The 14,849-nt window shown below is 40.7% G+C and overlaps 5 protein-coding genes across 6 annotated transcripts; 2 read left to right on the top strand and 3 right to left on the bottom strand.

Annotated features, from left to right (window-relative positions):
* Window positions 1-1,564: 1,564 nt before the first annotated feature.
* Window positions 1,565-2,962, bottom strand: LOC145701119 (adenosine 3'-phospho 5'-phosphosulfate transporter 1-like). Its single transcript, XM_081778347.1, has 4 exons — window positions 2,841-2,962; window positions 1,844-2,766; window positions 1,717-1,804; window positions 1,565-1,673 (listed from the first exon to the last, which is right to left on the bottom strand). The coding sequence occupies exons 1-4, from the start codon at window positions 2,960-2,962 to the stop codon at window positions 1,565-1,567; spliced, it is 1,242 nt and encodes a 413-aa protein (XP_081634473.1).
* A 781-nt stretch (window positions 2,963-3,743) lies between these two features.
* On the bottom strand, window positions 3,744-4,734 carry LOC145703223 (uncharacterized). The gene is made up of 3 exons (XM_081780552.1): window positions 4,480-4,734; window positions 4,113-4,436; window positions 3,744-4,068 (listed from the first exon to the last, which is right to left on the bottom strand). The coding sequence occupies exons 2-3, from the start codon at window positions 4,403-4,405 to the stop codon at window positions 3,849-3,851; spliced, it is 513 nt and encodes a 170-aa protein (XP_081636678.1). The 5' UTR covers window positions 4,406-4,436; window positions 4,480-4,734; the 3' UTR covers window positions 3,744-3,848.
* Window positions 4,735-4,910: 176 nt separating this feature from the next.
* LOC145701120 (uncharacterized) lies at window positions 4,911-6,036 on the bottom strand. Its single transcript, XM_081778348.1, has 4 exons — window positions 5,647-6,036; window positions 5,273-5,602; window positions 5,155-5,224; window positions 4,911-5,113 (listed from the first exon to the last, which is right to left on the bottom strand). Exons 1-4 carry the CDS (start codon window positions 5,989-5,991, stop codon window positions 4,911-4,913), a joined length of 948 nt encoding a protein of 315 aa, XP_081634474.1. The 5' UTR covers window positions 5,992-6,036.
* A 243-nt stretch (window positions 6,037-6,279) lies between these two features.
* On the top strand, window positions 6,280-8,113 carry LOC145704885 (copine-8-like). 2 transcript variants are annotated; one of them, XM_081782349.1, is made up of 8 exons: window positions 6,280-6,465; window positions 6,602-6,918; window positions 6,956-7,267; window positions 7,313-7,380; window positions 7,419-7,672; window positions 7,715-7,789; window positions 7,831-7,896; window positions 7,979-8,109. In XM_081782349.1, exons 1-8 carry the CDS (start codon window positions 6,357-6,359, stop codon window positions 8,008-8,010), a joined length of 1,233 nt encoding a protein of 410 aa, XP_081638475.1. In that variant the 5' UTR covers window positions 6,280-6,356; the 3' UTR covers window positions 8,011-8,109. The 2 variants fall into 2 exon arrangements, with proteins under 2 accessions (XP_081638475.1, XP_081638476.1); XM_081782350.1 differs by having other exon boundaries at window positions 6,281-6,465; window positions 7,831-8,113.
* Window positions 8,114-8,209: 96 nt separating this feature from the next.
* Window positions 8,210-10,486, top strand: LOC145704884 (dihydropyrimidinase-like). Its single transcript, XM_081782347.1, has 7 exons — window positions 8,210-8,503; window positions 8,659-8,936; window positions 9,009-9,508; window positions 9,678-9,836; window positions 9,876-10,075; window positions 10,121-10,247; window positions 10,288-10,486. The coding sequence occupies exons 1-7, from the start codon at window positions 8,378-8,380 to the stop codon at window positions 10,386-10,388; spliced, it is 1,491 nt and encodes a 496-aa protein (XP_081638473.1). The 5' UTR covers window positions 8,210-8,377; the 3' UTR covers window positions 10,389-10,486.
* Window positions 10,487-14,849: the final 4,363 nt, after the last annotated feature.

Here is a 14,849-nt window from a genome sequence, read left to right on the forward strand (position 1 = left end):
CGGGTCGAGAAGATTTGGCTTTTTGGAATCAAAAGAACTTTCTTTATTTTCAGAAAGTTTGAGTTCTTGAATTCATAGTGGAATTTCGAGTCGTAAAATATAAATTTTTTTGACTAAAAATGGACCAAAATTTTGGTTCATTTTTTGACCAAGAGTGAGTCTTTTTTATAGAAAGTTCATTTTGATTAGTAGAGATGTAAATAAAAACTGAAATCCTGGGCATTTACCGATAGTTTATCGGCGAAAAAATATACCTAGAAAACAAATTGACAGATCCTCCAATAGCGAAACTTTCGATCTTTTGAATAATAATTTATGCATGAATTATCGTTTTATAAACGCCACTTTTTGCAACCATAGCCATCACTCAAATATGCACTCTTCTTCTTTCATGTTCATTTTTGCTGGGACGGCGGCAGCATTTCGTATTTCCCCGTTGACAGACATCCTCAGCGAGATAGAGGACAACAAGAAAAACTACTTTTTCGAAGAGCCTCTTTACCAGTTCGACGATCCTTTTTACGCTGTACCGGTTCTTTATTACTAACAATTCAGTGAATAAATGCAGGTCGAAGATCAAAAAATTATTTATTTGTGAAAGTTGGCAATATTTGCTCTCAGACTTGGACCGTTGCATTTTTTGTAGAAGTCGCAAAGTATGATTCGTGTATTTTTGCTGATTAACTGTCTTTTCGGGGCGAAAATTGAAAAAGATGAAGCAAACGCATTCCTCCGCGTTCGTCGAGCGAACACAGGATATGAAGAATACATGAACAGTGGAAATTTGGAAAGAGAATGCATCGAGGAAACTTGCGATTCTTACGAATTTCATGAAGTTTACGATGATCATTCTATTTCTGACCCGCTTTTGGTAGTCGAAACATATTTTTTGTGAATTAATATTTTTTCGAGAACAAATATATCCTGTGCAAAGAGTCCGAAAAGCTATATAACGATGGAAATGCAACATCTACCCCTGATTTTGTAAGAACTTGTTTCGAAAACGAGGATTCGCCGACAATTTGCAACAAAACTGATATTCAAAGACAACTTGCTGAAAAAAACACAGAAATAAATGAGCTGAAGGATGAATTAAAAAATTTTAAGGTTCGTTTTCAATATGATTTGGAAAAAGTAATGAAGTATTGAAGAAAATACGATTCCTGAAAGGAAAAGAGAAGATGGAATTTTTGGATGCCGACAGATATTGTAAACATCAAGGTGGAAGACTCGCATTTTTCAACACGGAACACGAATACAATCAGTACATCAGACTGAAGCCTTTTAGGCAAGAGCACATCGGAATGAGATCAGTTACACCTGAAAATCAAATTTGGCGCAATGTAGATGGATCTGTTCCATACATCAACTGGCAAACACCCCCAAAACGATTAACGAAGCAAGAGCTTGCTGTGTGTATTTCTTATCCGCCAGAAACATGTGGGGTCGCTATCCATCAAGAGTTTGTGCATCTGGAAATAGGTCTCAATTACTGTGATGGTGAAAAACTTCATTTTACATGCAGATTAAATTGAGTAAACACAAGTATCTAAATTTGTTTATTCTAGCGTATGTTCGAGACAAGAAAATTATTTTCTTCCTCTCTTGCAGATCTTGCTTTTTTCTTTCTTTCTCTTCTTTTGGTCATCAATTTGGTCCCAGCTCGCAGCACCCTAAAAAGCTCAATTAGCAAAACTATATCTATTTTCAACTTACTTGATAAAAATGGCTACAAAGACAATGCCGAGCCCAAGCCATCCGTAGAGTCCAAATTTATGCCCAAAAAGAATCCATGATAAAAGCACTGAAAGACATTTTCAGCCCTAGAACTTTGTTCGAATACCTTGAGGAATCGTCTTCGAAGAAATGATAATGATAAAAATGAGTGGTCCAAACTCTTTGATCGTAAAGAAGATGAAAAACTGGGCGGTCGCTTGAGTGATAGCAAGGATGAAAATGTGCAGGATAACAATTGGGTTTTGCTCCATAAAATCGAACGCCACGTGCAATTGCTCCAGTTCTTTTAGAAATGAAAATGACTGTCGCAGGTTTTTCATATTATTTTCTCGAAGATAAAGTTTTAATATCTTGCATTTAAGCACTAAAAACCGTTTCAGAAAAATCATGGAGCAAGCAGCAACTCCAAACATCATTTCGTAATTTGACATCTTATACTTTTTGTACAGTTTGTCTTGCCAATTCGACGTAAAAGCATCGCATATTATGTACAAGCAAAGAATAACCAATCCAAACAGCGTGTTACTAATTGTCTCTTCTTCTTCCGGCGGTTCTTTGAAGCACATAAAGATGCTGATTCCAGCAGCAAAGAAGCCTCCAATGATCCATTCGAAGATATCGTATTTTGTCCTCGAAATGCAGTAGCCCATCGCCATGACAGGAAGTATTCTCGATCCTTTGAAAATAACCAGGGTTGAGAAACTGACGACTTTGAGCGCTTCGAGTTGAAACCAAGAGCCAAGAATGTTACTCAGCGAGCAAAGTGAATACTTATAAAAAGGCACTCCACTGAGTCCACCAGTGCCCCTTGAAATCAAAACAGTAAAAGACAGAATACAGGCGCAGCCGCGAGAGCAGAAGATAATCAAATTCGTAGGAACCAAGTCTTTAAAGAAGTGGTCGCCGTAGGGAACCTTGATGACTCGTTCTTGAAAGACGCCGTAAATCAGGAGACTACCAGACACGCCAATGATGGATAAGAATAACTTGCAGCACTTAACGGCGTCAGTTTCCGCTGGGTACTCGTCGCTTTTTTGATGTTGACAATTTGACAATTTCGATTTATATTGAAAAAGATATGGCTCGAAAGAACCGGCAATAGCCGGCCGAAAAGATTGAATACGGCGAAAATATTTGAAAGAAGGCCGGATTGAAACAGGCTCTCTCCACAAAATGCATTTATGATTCCAGTATAATTCTGAAGAATTCTTCCTAAAGTCAACATTTCCTGATCTCCCTCGCAGCTTGCTCCTTTTCATCTCCTTTAAAAAATCTCTTGAAAAGCTCCCATCCAACCCCTTTTCTCTTTCTACTATCATTGAACCAGCTCTTTCCGAAAAGATAAAAAATAAAAGCGACGACGACTACGCCAGCGTAACTCAAAATATTAAAAAATAAGAGTTTCGAAAAAGTGTAAGATTCGAACTCTTCCGTTGAATTAGACATGATTAAAATGGACACAACAAAAATGAGATTTCAAAGAGAGGACAAAGATACAAAGTTTTAACGATCTTCAATAATTGGCACCCGCCGAGCAAGAAATCTCAATTGATCACAAAAAACAGGCGGCGAATAATTTTACAGCTTTTTTTTGCAGTTTTGCATGTCGACTGTTTGAGCTTAAAAGCGACCTCTTTGTGGTACGAACAATATTATTGAAAATATTGGCTTGCTCATATCACAAAACAAGGACGATTTTGAGCTCAATTGCTTATTACAATCCCTCTCTTTTTGATAGAAAAAATGAAAAAGGGGGACATTAAAAAGGGGTGAAGAGGAAATAAAAACGTAAATATTTCTCCTAGTGGAAGGAATTTTCAAAAGATAGACAGGAAGTGAATTCATGGTACTTTGAAGAATAAGCGCTTATTTTTGTTTTCCTCGACAATAAACATCTTCATTTGACCAATTCGATGATCGATTTAAGGCTCTCATCCTTATTTAGCTAACATTATAGATATGAATTGTTTACGCTAGAAAATAACAAAAGAAAAAGACTGTTTTTGAGTCAAAATTGTTCGTTGGCTTTATTCACAAAAATTTAAAGTTGATTTCCATTTGTTTTTTTAAATTTTACAGTAAATAAAGAGATATCGTGTCATCTCTTCTGTTTAAAATCCGACAATGACTTGTTCACCGACACACTTGGCGTAGTCGCAAGTCATGTCAATCCCGGTGCCGGGTTTGATTGTGACTGGTTTTGCTCCGAAGACGCAGTCGTAGACGTCTTCGATGGTGACGGTGTCTGGAAGAGGTTCGTGGAATTGAAGACCCGCAAAGTAGAGATCCTTCTTTAGGTTTCCGAATGGGTCGGGCATCGTTTTATCGGCACTGAAATAAAAGTAGTTTGAATAGTCTATCTGCCTTGATCTTACCGGAAGCCAAGAGTAACTGATCGATGCTTCTTGTGCTCCATGGGATCGACTTCTCTGTAGTAGTGTCCATCGAAAGCTTCGTAGTTCGTGATAACGTCCTTATTTCCCTTTGGTCTCTTTTCCAAAACGCTCCAATCGTAAGCAGCGTTGCGGAGAACGTCTAGAACTGGCTGACCGCAAACAGCTCGTGACATCACCCAGTACTGCTGGTAGGAAAGAGTGGTCTTGATTGCAGCTTTTGTTGCTGCCTGGACGACGAAACCAGTGTCTCCCAATCGGAATGGCTTCATCATGCCACGGTTGCTGAAGGCTTTTTCGGCGGACCTGAATCGGAGTTTAAAAAAGGGGTAGACGGGGAGAGACTTGCCTGATTCCAGCAATGACGTCGTCTGTGCATGGGCATGGGTCGACTGTTGTGGTCGTCGATGAAGTCGTGGTTGAAGTCGTGGTAGTTGTGGTGGTTGTGGTTGTTGTTGTGGTTGTCGTGGTTGTAGTGGTAGTTGCTGAAATAAGTAAAATACGAAGTTTTCGCCCTCTCTAATTAAAGAGTGAAAAACATTATTTAGGAAAATAATCAGAACAAATATCAAAGAGTCTTGAAATAAAAATGTCTGAAAGTACACGTTTATCTCAAATTAAAAGTGAGGTTTGAGAAAAATTGAGCGCGTTTATCTTGGAGACGATATGCATTGACTTTTGTCTTGATTAGCGGGAAATTGCATCGAATGGCATTTAGAAAATATTCAGCATAGATGAAATTATCGAGGTTTCTGGAAATTTCTTTTTGAAATTTCGAATTTATTTGGTCGAGCGCTCAGAATACTCAGGAAAGTAACGGCGAATATTTTTGTTGTACCACTCAAGATACTTGACGGGTTCGTATTGTCGATCTTCTTCTTTTACTCCGAAAGGCCAGAACTCGCCTTCTGGGTTTGGCTGGACGAAGTACGGAATGGAGAATCGGACGATGTTCGGGGTGAATCTTACTCGATGTTTCGTAGCTTAAATTTTTTGATAGAGGAATATTTTTATGAGAATCTACCTTTTGCTCGTCCGTTTGACATTCTTTCAAAAGCTCGACCAGTGTTGACGACGATTGAACCGGGCACAGGCTGAATCAAATCATAAAATACCTATCTAAATAGAAGGATCTGTTGTACCTTGACAGGGATCCATTCCATATTATAGGGATTCTGAACCTCTAAGCCACCAACATCATCCTGATAGAGAAGCGTTATGATTCCAGAATCAAAATGCTCCACGCAATTCAACGGTGCTCCATCCTCTCCATTGGTATACGCTTCCTCACGTGGCGGATAATAATTTATTCGAAGAAAGCTTCGATGCCCAGGCATAATGTCATTTAGCTGAGAGCCAAAGTTCAATGATTTTGAAATGGCGTTTATCATGATTTTGGCGAGAGACGATATTCGGTTGATGTAATCGCCAGCGGTTTTTGCGAATTCATCGGAGGGACATTTTGTATCGTACTAAAAATGAGTTTTTGAATTGTTTTCTGAACTAGAAGATTTACAATTCCAGTGAAGGATCCGCACTCGTCCGGCCAATTTACACCTCTTATTCGAACATCAAAGCCTTCTTTCCCGTCTTTTGACGCTGGAAAATATCCATGATCATCATTATTTACGCAGAACTTTTTCCTCTCCTCCAAGGGAACTTGCATAAAATCAGTCATCAATCCTGTTAGCCCATCGATCAGACGGTCCTCAATTTTGAAGTTCGTAATCGTCACGAATCCGAAATCTTCCATCGCATCAGTAATTTCCTTCGCTTTTTTTAGCGCTGCTTCAGATTTGATTTCAGGATCATCGAGCAACTCCTGAACATCGATGACAGGGATGCAGTTTTCTTGCCACATTTTCTCTTCGAAAATGAGTTTTTTAGCTTAAGAACTTTGTTTGCCTTTCTTTTATTTGAATTCTGGAAGTGAGCTTCTACCTGTATTTGATTTTCACGCACTATGGCCTCATTCGATGACATATTTTATTCGCGAAGCACGCTACTTACTCACGCGAAATTCCAGCGTCAGCTCGTGAATTTAAAGACATCAAAGCAAATAGCAAATCATCAGCGTGCCTATTTTCCGTCCATGAATCAGTATTGACACTGCATCGGCATTATAATTGAGCATATTTGCATTCTTCTACCTCTTCACTAGATCCGCTCCATTTATCTACATTTTCTACACCAAAGAGAGAAAAAAAAATTAATCAAGAATAAATCATGTCCGACGTTGATTCCCTGCCAGAATTTTCCGAGGATGAGGAAGTCGCCGAAATCACTGAGGGAGTTTCCGATGATGGCAAGAAGAAGAAAAAGGAGAAAGTGAAAAGTAAGTTTAAACAGGTAGTCACCATAAAATGCTATTTTTATCTCGGCATTGATATTTTTTTCGCGAGGTCAAGCAGATCTAAATAATTTTCTTATCTCCAAGAGACACTTGACATAATTCAAACCTTGCTTTTTAGTCGATCCTCCACTGATGAACCGACCTACTACCCCAGACGACTTCGAGCGATACGAGCCATCTCCTTTCCAACTCGTCCTTGCCTGCAAAGACCTTCCAAATGGTGATGGTTTCCGATCTCTTTCGGATCCCCGAGCTATTCTTTACATGAAAGATCAGCCGACTGGCAAGTGGTTCGAGGTCGGCCGAACAGAACGAATCAAGGACAACCTCAACCCTGAATGGGCTACTCGAATCGATGTAGATTTCTTTGACCACGAAGAAGACGACTGCCGAGTTGAGGTCTACGACTGGAACAAGAATTATACCGATTTGAAGGTAGTGACGCCCTTATTATGATGTTTATCCCTTTCAGAAACACACATTCCTTGGCATGTGGAAGGGACCCTTCTCCGCGCTCTGTAAAGGTGGCGATTTCTTCAACAAAGAACTTCAAATGATGAACAAGGACGGAACCGGCTTCAACAAGAAAAAGTCGCCATCGACGATTCGAATGGGAGCGCTCCCAGTTTCCGGAGTGAAAGTAATCTTCCAAATGCAATTCGAAGCTGTTGGAATCGACAAAGCAAGTCGATCAGGAAAAACTGACGCGTACATGGAGATGGCGATTTCGACCGAGAACGAGGGCGAATATGTTACTTTTCATCGAACTGAAGTCATCAAGAAGGTAACTGCAAGGCTCTAGAATGAAATTTTAAAGAAGTTACTTTAGACTACCGATCCAAAGTGGGAACGATTCCAGCTCACTGCCAATCAACTCTCTGCTGAGCTTGCTGATAGGTGAGGATATATTTGTTTTGGTATCTTACAACATGTAGGCACTTGAAAATCACCGTAAACCACTGGTCAAAGAAGGGACCAAAGGAAATTGGATCCTGCACAACTTCTTTTGGCGAACTTCGATCACGAAAAGAAGCTGGCGAGGACATTGAATTCGTCCTCATCAATGAGGAAAAAGCAAACGGCAAGAAGAAGGACAAGTACACCAATTCAGGAGTCGTCAAACTTGTGAGCTTGAAGAAGAAGAACGCTCGCGTCAAAAAGGCTGCTTCGACTCGAGCTGCACCTCCAGGTAAGGACGAAGCTAAAGGTTGTTTTGAGGACGTTTTTCTAGTGGAGGAGGCCCCCGAAGTTGCTCCTGAAGGCCCCTGTGGAGGAGCACAGACACTTGAAATTCCAGAACTCATGGGTAATCAAACACAAAATCAATAGCTCTATCAACAATTCTAGATAACGCAGAAGAAGCTCCTGAAGAAACCTGCGAGCCAGAAGAAGCTGCTGAAGAAGCCGAAGTAGAAGCCGAGGACTAAAATTCAATTTGTTACTTCGCTTTTTTATATGATTCGTCGCTTTTTTATTAATTTTATAAGTCCTTCGAAAGAACCTGAGCAAAAAGTTTACTATGTCTGATGAAATTCATTTTCATTAGTGGCTTCAAAAACATCAATTTTCAAAACTCAAATTTGAAAATTCCAATTCCGAACTTCATTTACTAATAAAAATACTGCTTCTTGAACAATTGTTGTTTTTTCTCTAGAGCAATTATGTAATAATCGTTATTGGGGAAATTCCCTCAACAAAGCCTTTTCATAATTATCTGGGTCGCGCCGTAGAAAAAAAGCTCCCGACGGCGAAGAGATCAGCCTTGGGGCGAAGAACAGAGAGTTAGGGAAAAAGACACACCTCAAACTCAACTTTACTCGGCTCGTAAACCGGTTCAATAAACTCGGTCGCGAAAAGAATAACGATTTAAAAGAGAAGCCGAAAGTGTCTAAATATGGCGGTCTTGGTGAAAAATGGAAAGATTGTCAATCATGACAGGTCGTTCAAGGCTGATGTTCTCTGCGTGGATGGGAAGATTGTTGAAGTCGGAACTGATATTGCCGTGCCAGAAAACTGCCAGGTAGAATTTTCATTTACGACTTTTGAAAAAATTGAATAAATTTTGACTGAAGAATTGCTTTTCCTAGCCAATAAAAAGACCCAAAATTTATCCCTTCCCAATCAGAATACCGCATTATCTTTTAATTTATTTTATCTCTCTCTATCTAATTTTAGATAATTGACGCAACGGATCGTCTCGTCATCCCCGGTGGAATCGACACTCATACCCACATGCAACTCCCCTTCATGGGAACTTTCGCCATCGACGATTACTACACTGGAACTCGGGCTGCTCTTTCTGGAGGAACTACGATGATCTGCGACTTTGTCTTGGGAGGAAAGGGAACATCCCTGATCGAGAACTTCAAAACCTGGAAAGGGTGGGCGGAACCAAAGGTCATGTGCGATTACACTTTTCATATGGCGATTACTTGGTGGTCCGAGCAAGTCAGGTAAGTTGACGTCGTTAACCTGATTCACTTGATGATGAAATATTGTTGCATTTTACTTAACTGAATTTCCAGGGAAGAAATGACTGAAATTATCAACAACTACGGAATCAACTCGTTCAAGACCTTCATGGCTTACAAGGACGTCTTCATGCTTGAAGACGACGAGATGCTAGAATGCTACCGCCATGCTGCTGGAATCGGCGCCCTGGCGATGGTACACGCTGAAAACGGCCACATCATCGACCGCGAGAGTAAAAGAATGGTCGCCGAAGGCGTCACTGGCCCCGAAGGACACGAAATGTGCCGACCAGAACATGTCGAAATGGAAGCTACTCAACGAGCATGTGTTCTTGCTGACACAGTCAACTGTCCTCTCTACGTCGTTCACGTGATGTCGAAGAGTGCCGGAAAAGTCGTTTCGGAAATGCGACGAGATGGCAAAGTCGTCTTTGGAGAACCAATTGCCGCATCGCTCGGAACTGACGGCACGAATTACTGGCATAAGTGCTGGCGCCATGCTGCCGCTCACGTCATGGGACCTCCTCTGCGACCGGATCCTTCAACGCCCAAAAGTATTCAAAAGTATATAAAAATGTTATGTTTGTCTGATGTTGTCTTCATACCATGTACTATGCATGATTGTAGATTATCTTCAGTTCGGCCTTGAATTGAAAAATTAAATTTAAATTACTTTTGAAACTATTATGGTTTTTGTACTCAGATAAGAATTCTTTATTTAAGTTTTGATGAAGCAACTAGCTTGCGGAGAGCTCGAGTGCACTGGTACTGATAACTGCACCTTTAATGCCAACCAAAAGGCTCTTGGAAAGGATGATTTCCGAAAGATTCCAAATGGTGTCAATGGCGTTGAAGATCGAATGGCTGTTATCTGGACTAAAGGTACGTCTTTCCAGATGTTCTTTTTCTTATGCAATTGAGGTGTTCATTCGGGAATCATGGATGAGAACCGATATGTTGCAGTGACATCTACCAACGCTGCTAAGGTCTTCAACATGTACCCACAAAAGGGTATCATTCAAGTTGGATCCGACGCCGACATTGTTGTCTGGAACCCAAACCGATCTCGAACCATCTCTAAGGACACTCATCACCAGGCTGTCGACTGGAACATCTTCGAGGTTTGATATTTTCAAAAGAAGGGCTAACTAACTTTCACTGTTAAGGGCTTGGAGATCCATGGAATCGCAGAAAAAGTCATTTCTAGAGGTGTTCTAGCCTACGAGTTCGACGGTGACAAGTTCCATGTTGAACAAGGACATGGAAAATACGTCCCTCGACAACCCTACTCAGGTAAAATCATCTCGACGCCAAATTCTAACCATTTTGCTAGAATATGTCTACAACCGAATCCACCAGCGAGAAAAGTTCTACAAGCCTGAAAAAGTCGAGCGGGAGCCGTACACTGGACCAGTTATCAAACTCCCTCAATAACTTCTGGAATTTCCTCGCAGCCAAAACTAACCACGATCCTTTCAAAACAGCACTTATCCTGTCAACTTTTAAAAATCATATATTGTCTTTCATGATTTCTAATAAATTAAACGCGAAAAATTTTCCGGGCTGATTTTTGTTGCTCATAAATATGACACGTCGAAAATAGGTCACAGTTGATTCTACATGACTTTTGACTGGATCTAAAAAGCTCAGTTGACACTTTAGACGCCATAAAACATCCGATGAACTCGTACCATTTTGAAACAACAATCATTCATCATGAGAGAGCAGAAGGGAGAGAAAGCTAAGTGTCTGAATTGCCAAGTGAACGGTACTCTTCGAATAACTGATGATGATAAGGTAATCTTGGTCCCAAATTATTGGAGAGAAAAGCTGAAAAGAGTGGTTCGACAAGGCTCATGCCAGCCAGCTAGACAGTAAGAAATCTAAAAACTGCAGTAGTGAGGAACAAAATTTAGTGGTTTCGGGACGGTAAAACAGCTCAAAGGAGTTCTTTTCTTCGGCAGCACATTTTGGATCGCGGTTGTCATTATAGGTCAGATTTTAAGAATCGTTTTTGTGAAAATTTTTTTCAGCAAACTTTGTTAACTACGAATTATCCAAAGAAAAACCGTCTTATCTAACAACCGTCTGTCAATCTGGATTCAAAACATGTGCTTTCGGTGCGAACGACTTCAATCTTTGCACTCTAAAAATGCACAATTGCACTCTATCGAAATTTTACGATCAACCCTCAGAGCACCAACTCGAGCGCGTTCACAATCCTGAAGTCAAGAAATTTACCGAAGAAGAAAACAAAATGAATCAACGAAGATGCGCGATGAAAAAGTTCTACGACGCCAAAACATGCCGGTTTCTCTGCAATCTTCAGTCACCTTTGAGCATGAGTACTAATGATGAGAAGAAGTGTGAAAGTATTTGTTTCGCTATAACACGATCTCTTGGTACAGCCGGGCAAGTTTGTCCATTCGAAAAGTACTGTCCAAGAGGATGCCCTTGTCCACATTACCAATGCGACAGAGCAGACTCTATCAGTCAGCGATTTCTTCCCATATGGGATTTGAACAGCTCGGAAGACAAAGAAGTCTCGCCAGAAAATCTCTTTCATAAGCGAGATCCAGATTGGGATGTTCTCCCCAACCAGCCGAGAACAAAAAATAGGATAGGGCAGATTTCGACGCATATAATTGCCCTATTTCATTTTGGATTTGGGAACAACACTGTGCTGGAGGGAAATCACGCCGAGTTTTCTGGACACTCTGTGGGGTCGACATTTTTGAATGGAAAACACTATTTGGTGAGTGCAAATGGAATTCTAGCGGAACTCGAAGAAAGTGAAGCCGTATTGAGAATTCTTACAGGATCGAAAAAGGTCGGCGATTTTATGTTTCACTTTATCTCGACAATTGGCAACTACAGAATCGAAATCCCTAATGAAGGCGTCTACGGCGTCGTAGTCATCTGCTCACCATTCTCTATTAGCGATAAATGTTATTATTATGCGCCAGAAAGAAATTTAAAGCGCTTCGAGGTCGCTCAAGGGTTGATTGCAAATAATCATTGGAATGCGAAAGCCTCATCGATCGTCTGGAATGACAAGTTCGTTCTCATGAGCCTTCGATACGGCGATATGGAAATCCGTACATCATCCACTCTATCACTGAATCCTATTCGTTGGCAAGACGAACGCGAAAAAGGGTGGAAGAAAGGCTCAATTGGGCTCCCAATAAAATTCAAAGATCTTGAAATCATGGATGTTATTCCCCTTGTTCACTTGAACAAGCCGTTTTTGGTCGTTATCTCTCGAAGCATTCTGCTAACAAACACCAAGGCGTCCCTTCTTCTTTCTCTCCACGGCCAATTAATCGACTTAGGCTCTGAATGGATCGGGAACATTGAGAAACACCGTTCCGAAGAAATTTGCTACTCTTCGATGTTGGCCAAAAACGATCCGTTCTACAACCGACCCAATCGCTACGAGTGTGGCTATTTTAGAAACGCATTTCTCATCAACGACCGTTTCTATATCCAGAGCCTTGTCTTCGATGTTACCTTTGAAATTGACTTCAGATTTGACATTTTGGAGTTGTTTTACGAGCGAAGAAAGCGATCAAAGGGACTATATTTGACGAGCAATCCGAACTTTGCTTTTCACGATGATGTTTTTCCCGTTTTCGCAAAGAGCACTGTATCCCAACAAAAGTTTCCAAGGCACAGTTGCGGTGATGCGATGGACTGTCACGTCCTTGTGCCGCATGACAGCGGTTTGATTACCAAGGAGTCGCATTTTTCGACGATCGAATTCAGCAAAGATTGGAAGTTCTCTTTTGACATAAAATGTGGCGATAAGAAACGACCTCTGAAAGCGCTAGAAGTTTTTGAAGCTGATGGGTCCCCATTTTTCATCATAAAAATGAGGAAAAATGGAGCATTGGAACTCAGATTTAGAGATTTTGCTGTGATAAGGAAGCATGATTTCATTTGCAAAAAGTGGTGGACGACAGTGGAAATAAAATTCAACAACTATAAAATCAAAGTCTCAAGAATCTTCGATCAAATAACGGGAGAGCATGATCCCATTGGTAGTCTTTCAATAAAAAACACAGGACTTTTTCCTTCTGATGGCACACGCCTCAGATTTGTCTCTGGAGATGAGTCAATATGGCTACGAAAATTCTACTTTTTTCGTCGATTTGAGCCATATATTTTCAAGCTCGGGAATTATTATGGGAATTGGTGTCCGACTTGCAGATTCAGCAATTTCATTTCCGGAAGTGGTTTCTTCAAGAAAGAAATTAAACTTCAATTTCCGAAAGAAGAGCTCGGCAATTATCATGATCCATTATATAAAGCGAAAAGCGGCGTCGTCAAGGAAAAGGTTCATTTTTTCGGAGGGGTCAAAGAGTCAATTGGTAAAAGAAATGAAATCGATGTTATGCATCAGAAGATTGGCCGACTTGATGGTTGTAGAATGAATAGATTGGAAATAAAATTGGTTGGAAGATATTCAGACCAATCTTCTGTCGTTACATTTCCATTGGGTAAAAATTCTAAGGGTAAGTGATGCTCACTGAAGCATTAATCAAACTTTTTTAGCATTAATTTGCTTCCCAACTCTTCAACCAATTGGTTATACATCAACAGACTGTGAGGTGTTTGACGGCTCAACTGTTTCACGCGAAAGAGGGACCAATTTCAAACATACGAGTACCTGCATGGGTCTTTATAAAAACCAACCAACCGTCGTTGGTTGCTGGGTTAGCCCTTCTGACGAGAAACATTATCCTCATAGACTGGATCCCGATTGCATAAGTGGTAAGGTAGAAACCCTAACTGCAAACGGATGGAAAACTATGACCGATCACCCTGAGTAAGTCTCATATACGTATTACGAAATACTAACTGCTTTATCAAAAGAAAAGAACAAAACCAAGCTTGTGTTTCGACTGAGTCTGGATTAATTACCATCGGAGGGACAAAAAACTATGACGGCAAAGCAATACCGATTTTAACTGTCTTCATTTTGAGGGAAGAAATTTGGCAAACTATCGGAAAACTGAATGAGCCATCGATTAAAAATGCGGCCATGATGGTCGGAAATGATATTTTCGTAACGAGTGGGAAATACTACTACAATGAGCTTTATCATTATTACAGGACGACAGAGAGACTCGAATGGAATGGAAAGAATTTGACGAGCACGTTGTTGTCCTTTGACGATGGACAGAATTTTTCTCCATTTCTTTTTCAAGTTCCTATCGATTTCTGTTCTTAGATGAGTTCTCATTTACTTTGAATACCCGTTTGAAATAAACGAGCACTATACTGTATTCAGAGTTCAAAAATTTTCGGCTCCCGCGGCCAGTTTTCGTGAAAGAAAAAGAAATTTTTGCCGAAAACTTTGAAAATTTAAGTAAAAATTGAGACTGTTTTCGGAAACCCGTGAAAGAGTTTTCTTTGAAAATGACCCCAAAAATTGGCTCAACGTTTGGTCTAAAATCAAGATTTTCGCGAATTTCCGAGCTTTTTTTACGATTTTCGCTTATTTTTTGAAAGCAAACTTATTCAAGTCATCGAATTGAAGCTGAAAATACCGATTGAAATTTGGTCCCTTTGTGCTCGCGGGCGCGGCCGGGCGCGAGCAGGAGGGCAAGGGCCCGCGCCCGCGTGAGCCCGCGGGCACCTTCAGTTTCGGACCCGCGCCCATCTGAGCCCCCGAGCTTCATTAATTTTGTGCCCGCGCCGGCCTGAGCCCCCGCGCATTTTTCCATCCCGAGCCCCCGCCTGTGCCCGGGCAAATCGCGGGGTTTTTGAACTCTGTTGAACAGTCTGTTTTGCCAATACTTAAAATTAGATAGAGTCATTATATTTCAGTCGCTTAGATTTAGAGCATGACACACCATGAGCCTGCAACAACCATGGACGAAGGATTTTGGT

Source organism: Oikopleura dioica, chromosome PAR, assembly GCF_907165135.1.
Source record: "Oikopleura dioica chromosome PAR, OKI2018_I68_1.0, whole genome shotgun sequence".
Lineage (NCBI taxonomy): Eukaryota > Metazoa > Chordata > Appendicularia > Copelata > Oikopleuridae > Oikopleura > Oikopleura dioica.

Excerpts from the sequence above, each read along its gene's own strand:
- LOC145704885 (XM_081782349.1), top strand. The coding sequence starts at position 6,357 with ATGTCCGACGTTGATTCCCTGCCAGAATTTTCCGAGGATGAGGAAGTC. Across the intron at positions 7,381-7,418 it reads TCTGCTGAGCTTGCTGATAG|GCACTTGAAAATCACCGTAA; the intron begins GTGAGGATATAT and ends TACAACATGTAG. Across the intron at positions 7,673-7,714 it reads GACTCGAGCTGCACCTCCAG|TGGAGGAGGCCCCCGAAGTT; the intron begins GTAAGGACGAAG and ends ACGTTTTTCTAG.
- LOC145701119 (XM_081778347.1), bottom strand. The coding sequence starts at position 2,962 with ATGTTGACTTTAGGAAGAATTCTTCAGAATTATACTGGAATCATAAAT. Across the intron at positions 2,767-2,840 it reads GTATTCAATCTTTTCGGCCG|CGACGAGTACCCAGCGGAAA; the intron begins GCTATTGCCGGT and ends ACATCAAAAAAG. Across the intron at positions 1,674-1,716 it reads TTTGTAGCCATTTTTATCAA|GGTGCTGCGAGCTGGGACCA; the intron begins GTAAGTTGAAAA and ends TGAGCTTTTTAG.
- LOC145704884 (XM_081782347.1), top strand. The coding sequence starts at position 8,378 with ATGGCGGTCTTGGTGAAAAATGGAAAGATTGTCAATCATGACAGGTCG. Across the intron at positions 9,837-9,875 it reads GGCTGTTATCTGGACTAAAG|GTGTTCATTCGGGAATCATG; the intron begins GTACGTCTTTCC and ends TATGCAATTGAG. Across the intron at positions 10,248-10,287 it reads CCCTCGACAACCCTACTCAG|AATATGTCTACAACCGAATC; the intron begins GTAAAATCATCT and ends CCATTTTGCTAG.
- LOC145703223 (XM_081780552.1), bottom strand. The coding sequence starts at position 4,405 with ATGATGAAGCCATTCCGATTGGGAGACACTGGTTTCGTCGTCCAGGCA. Across the intron at positions 4,069-4,112 it reads TCAGTTACTCTTGGCTTCCG|TGCCGATAAAACGATGCCCG; the intron begins GTAAGATCAAGG and ends CTTTTATTTCAG.
- LOC145701120 (XM_081778348.1), bottom strand. The coding sequence starts at position 5,991 with ATGTGGCAAGAAAACTGCATCCCTGTCATCGATGTTCAGGAGTTGCTC. Across the intron at positions 5,603-5,646 it reads GCGGATCCTTCACTGGAATT|TACGATACAAAATGTCCCTC; the intron begins GTAAATCTTCTA and ends ACTCATTTTTAG. Across the intron at positions 5,225-5,272 it reads TGGAATGGATCCCTGTCAAG|CCTGTGCCCGGTTCAATCGT; the intron begins GTACAACAGATC and ends GATTTGATTCAG.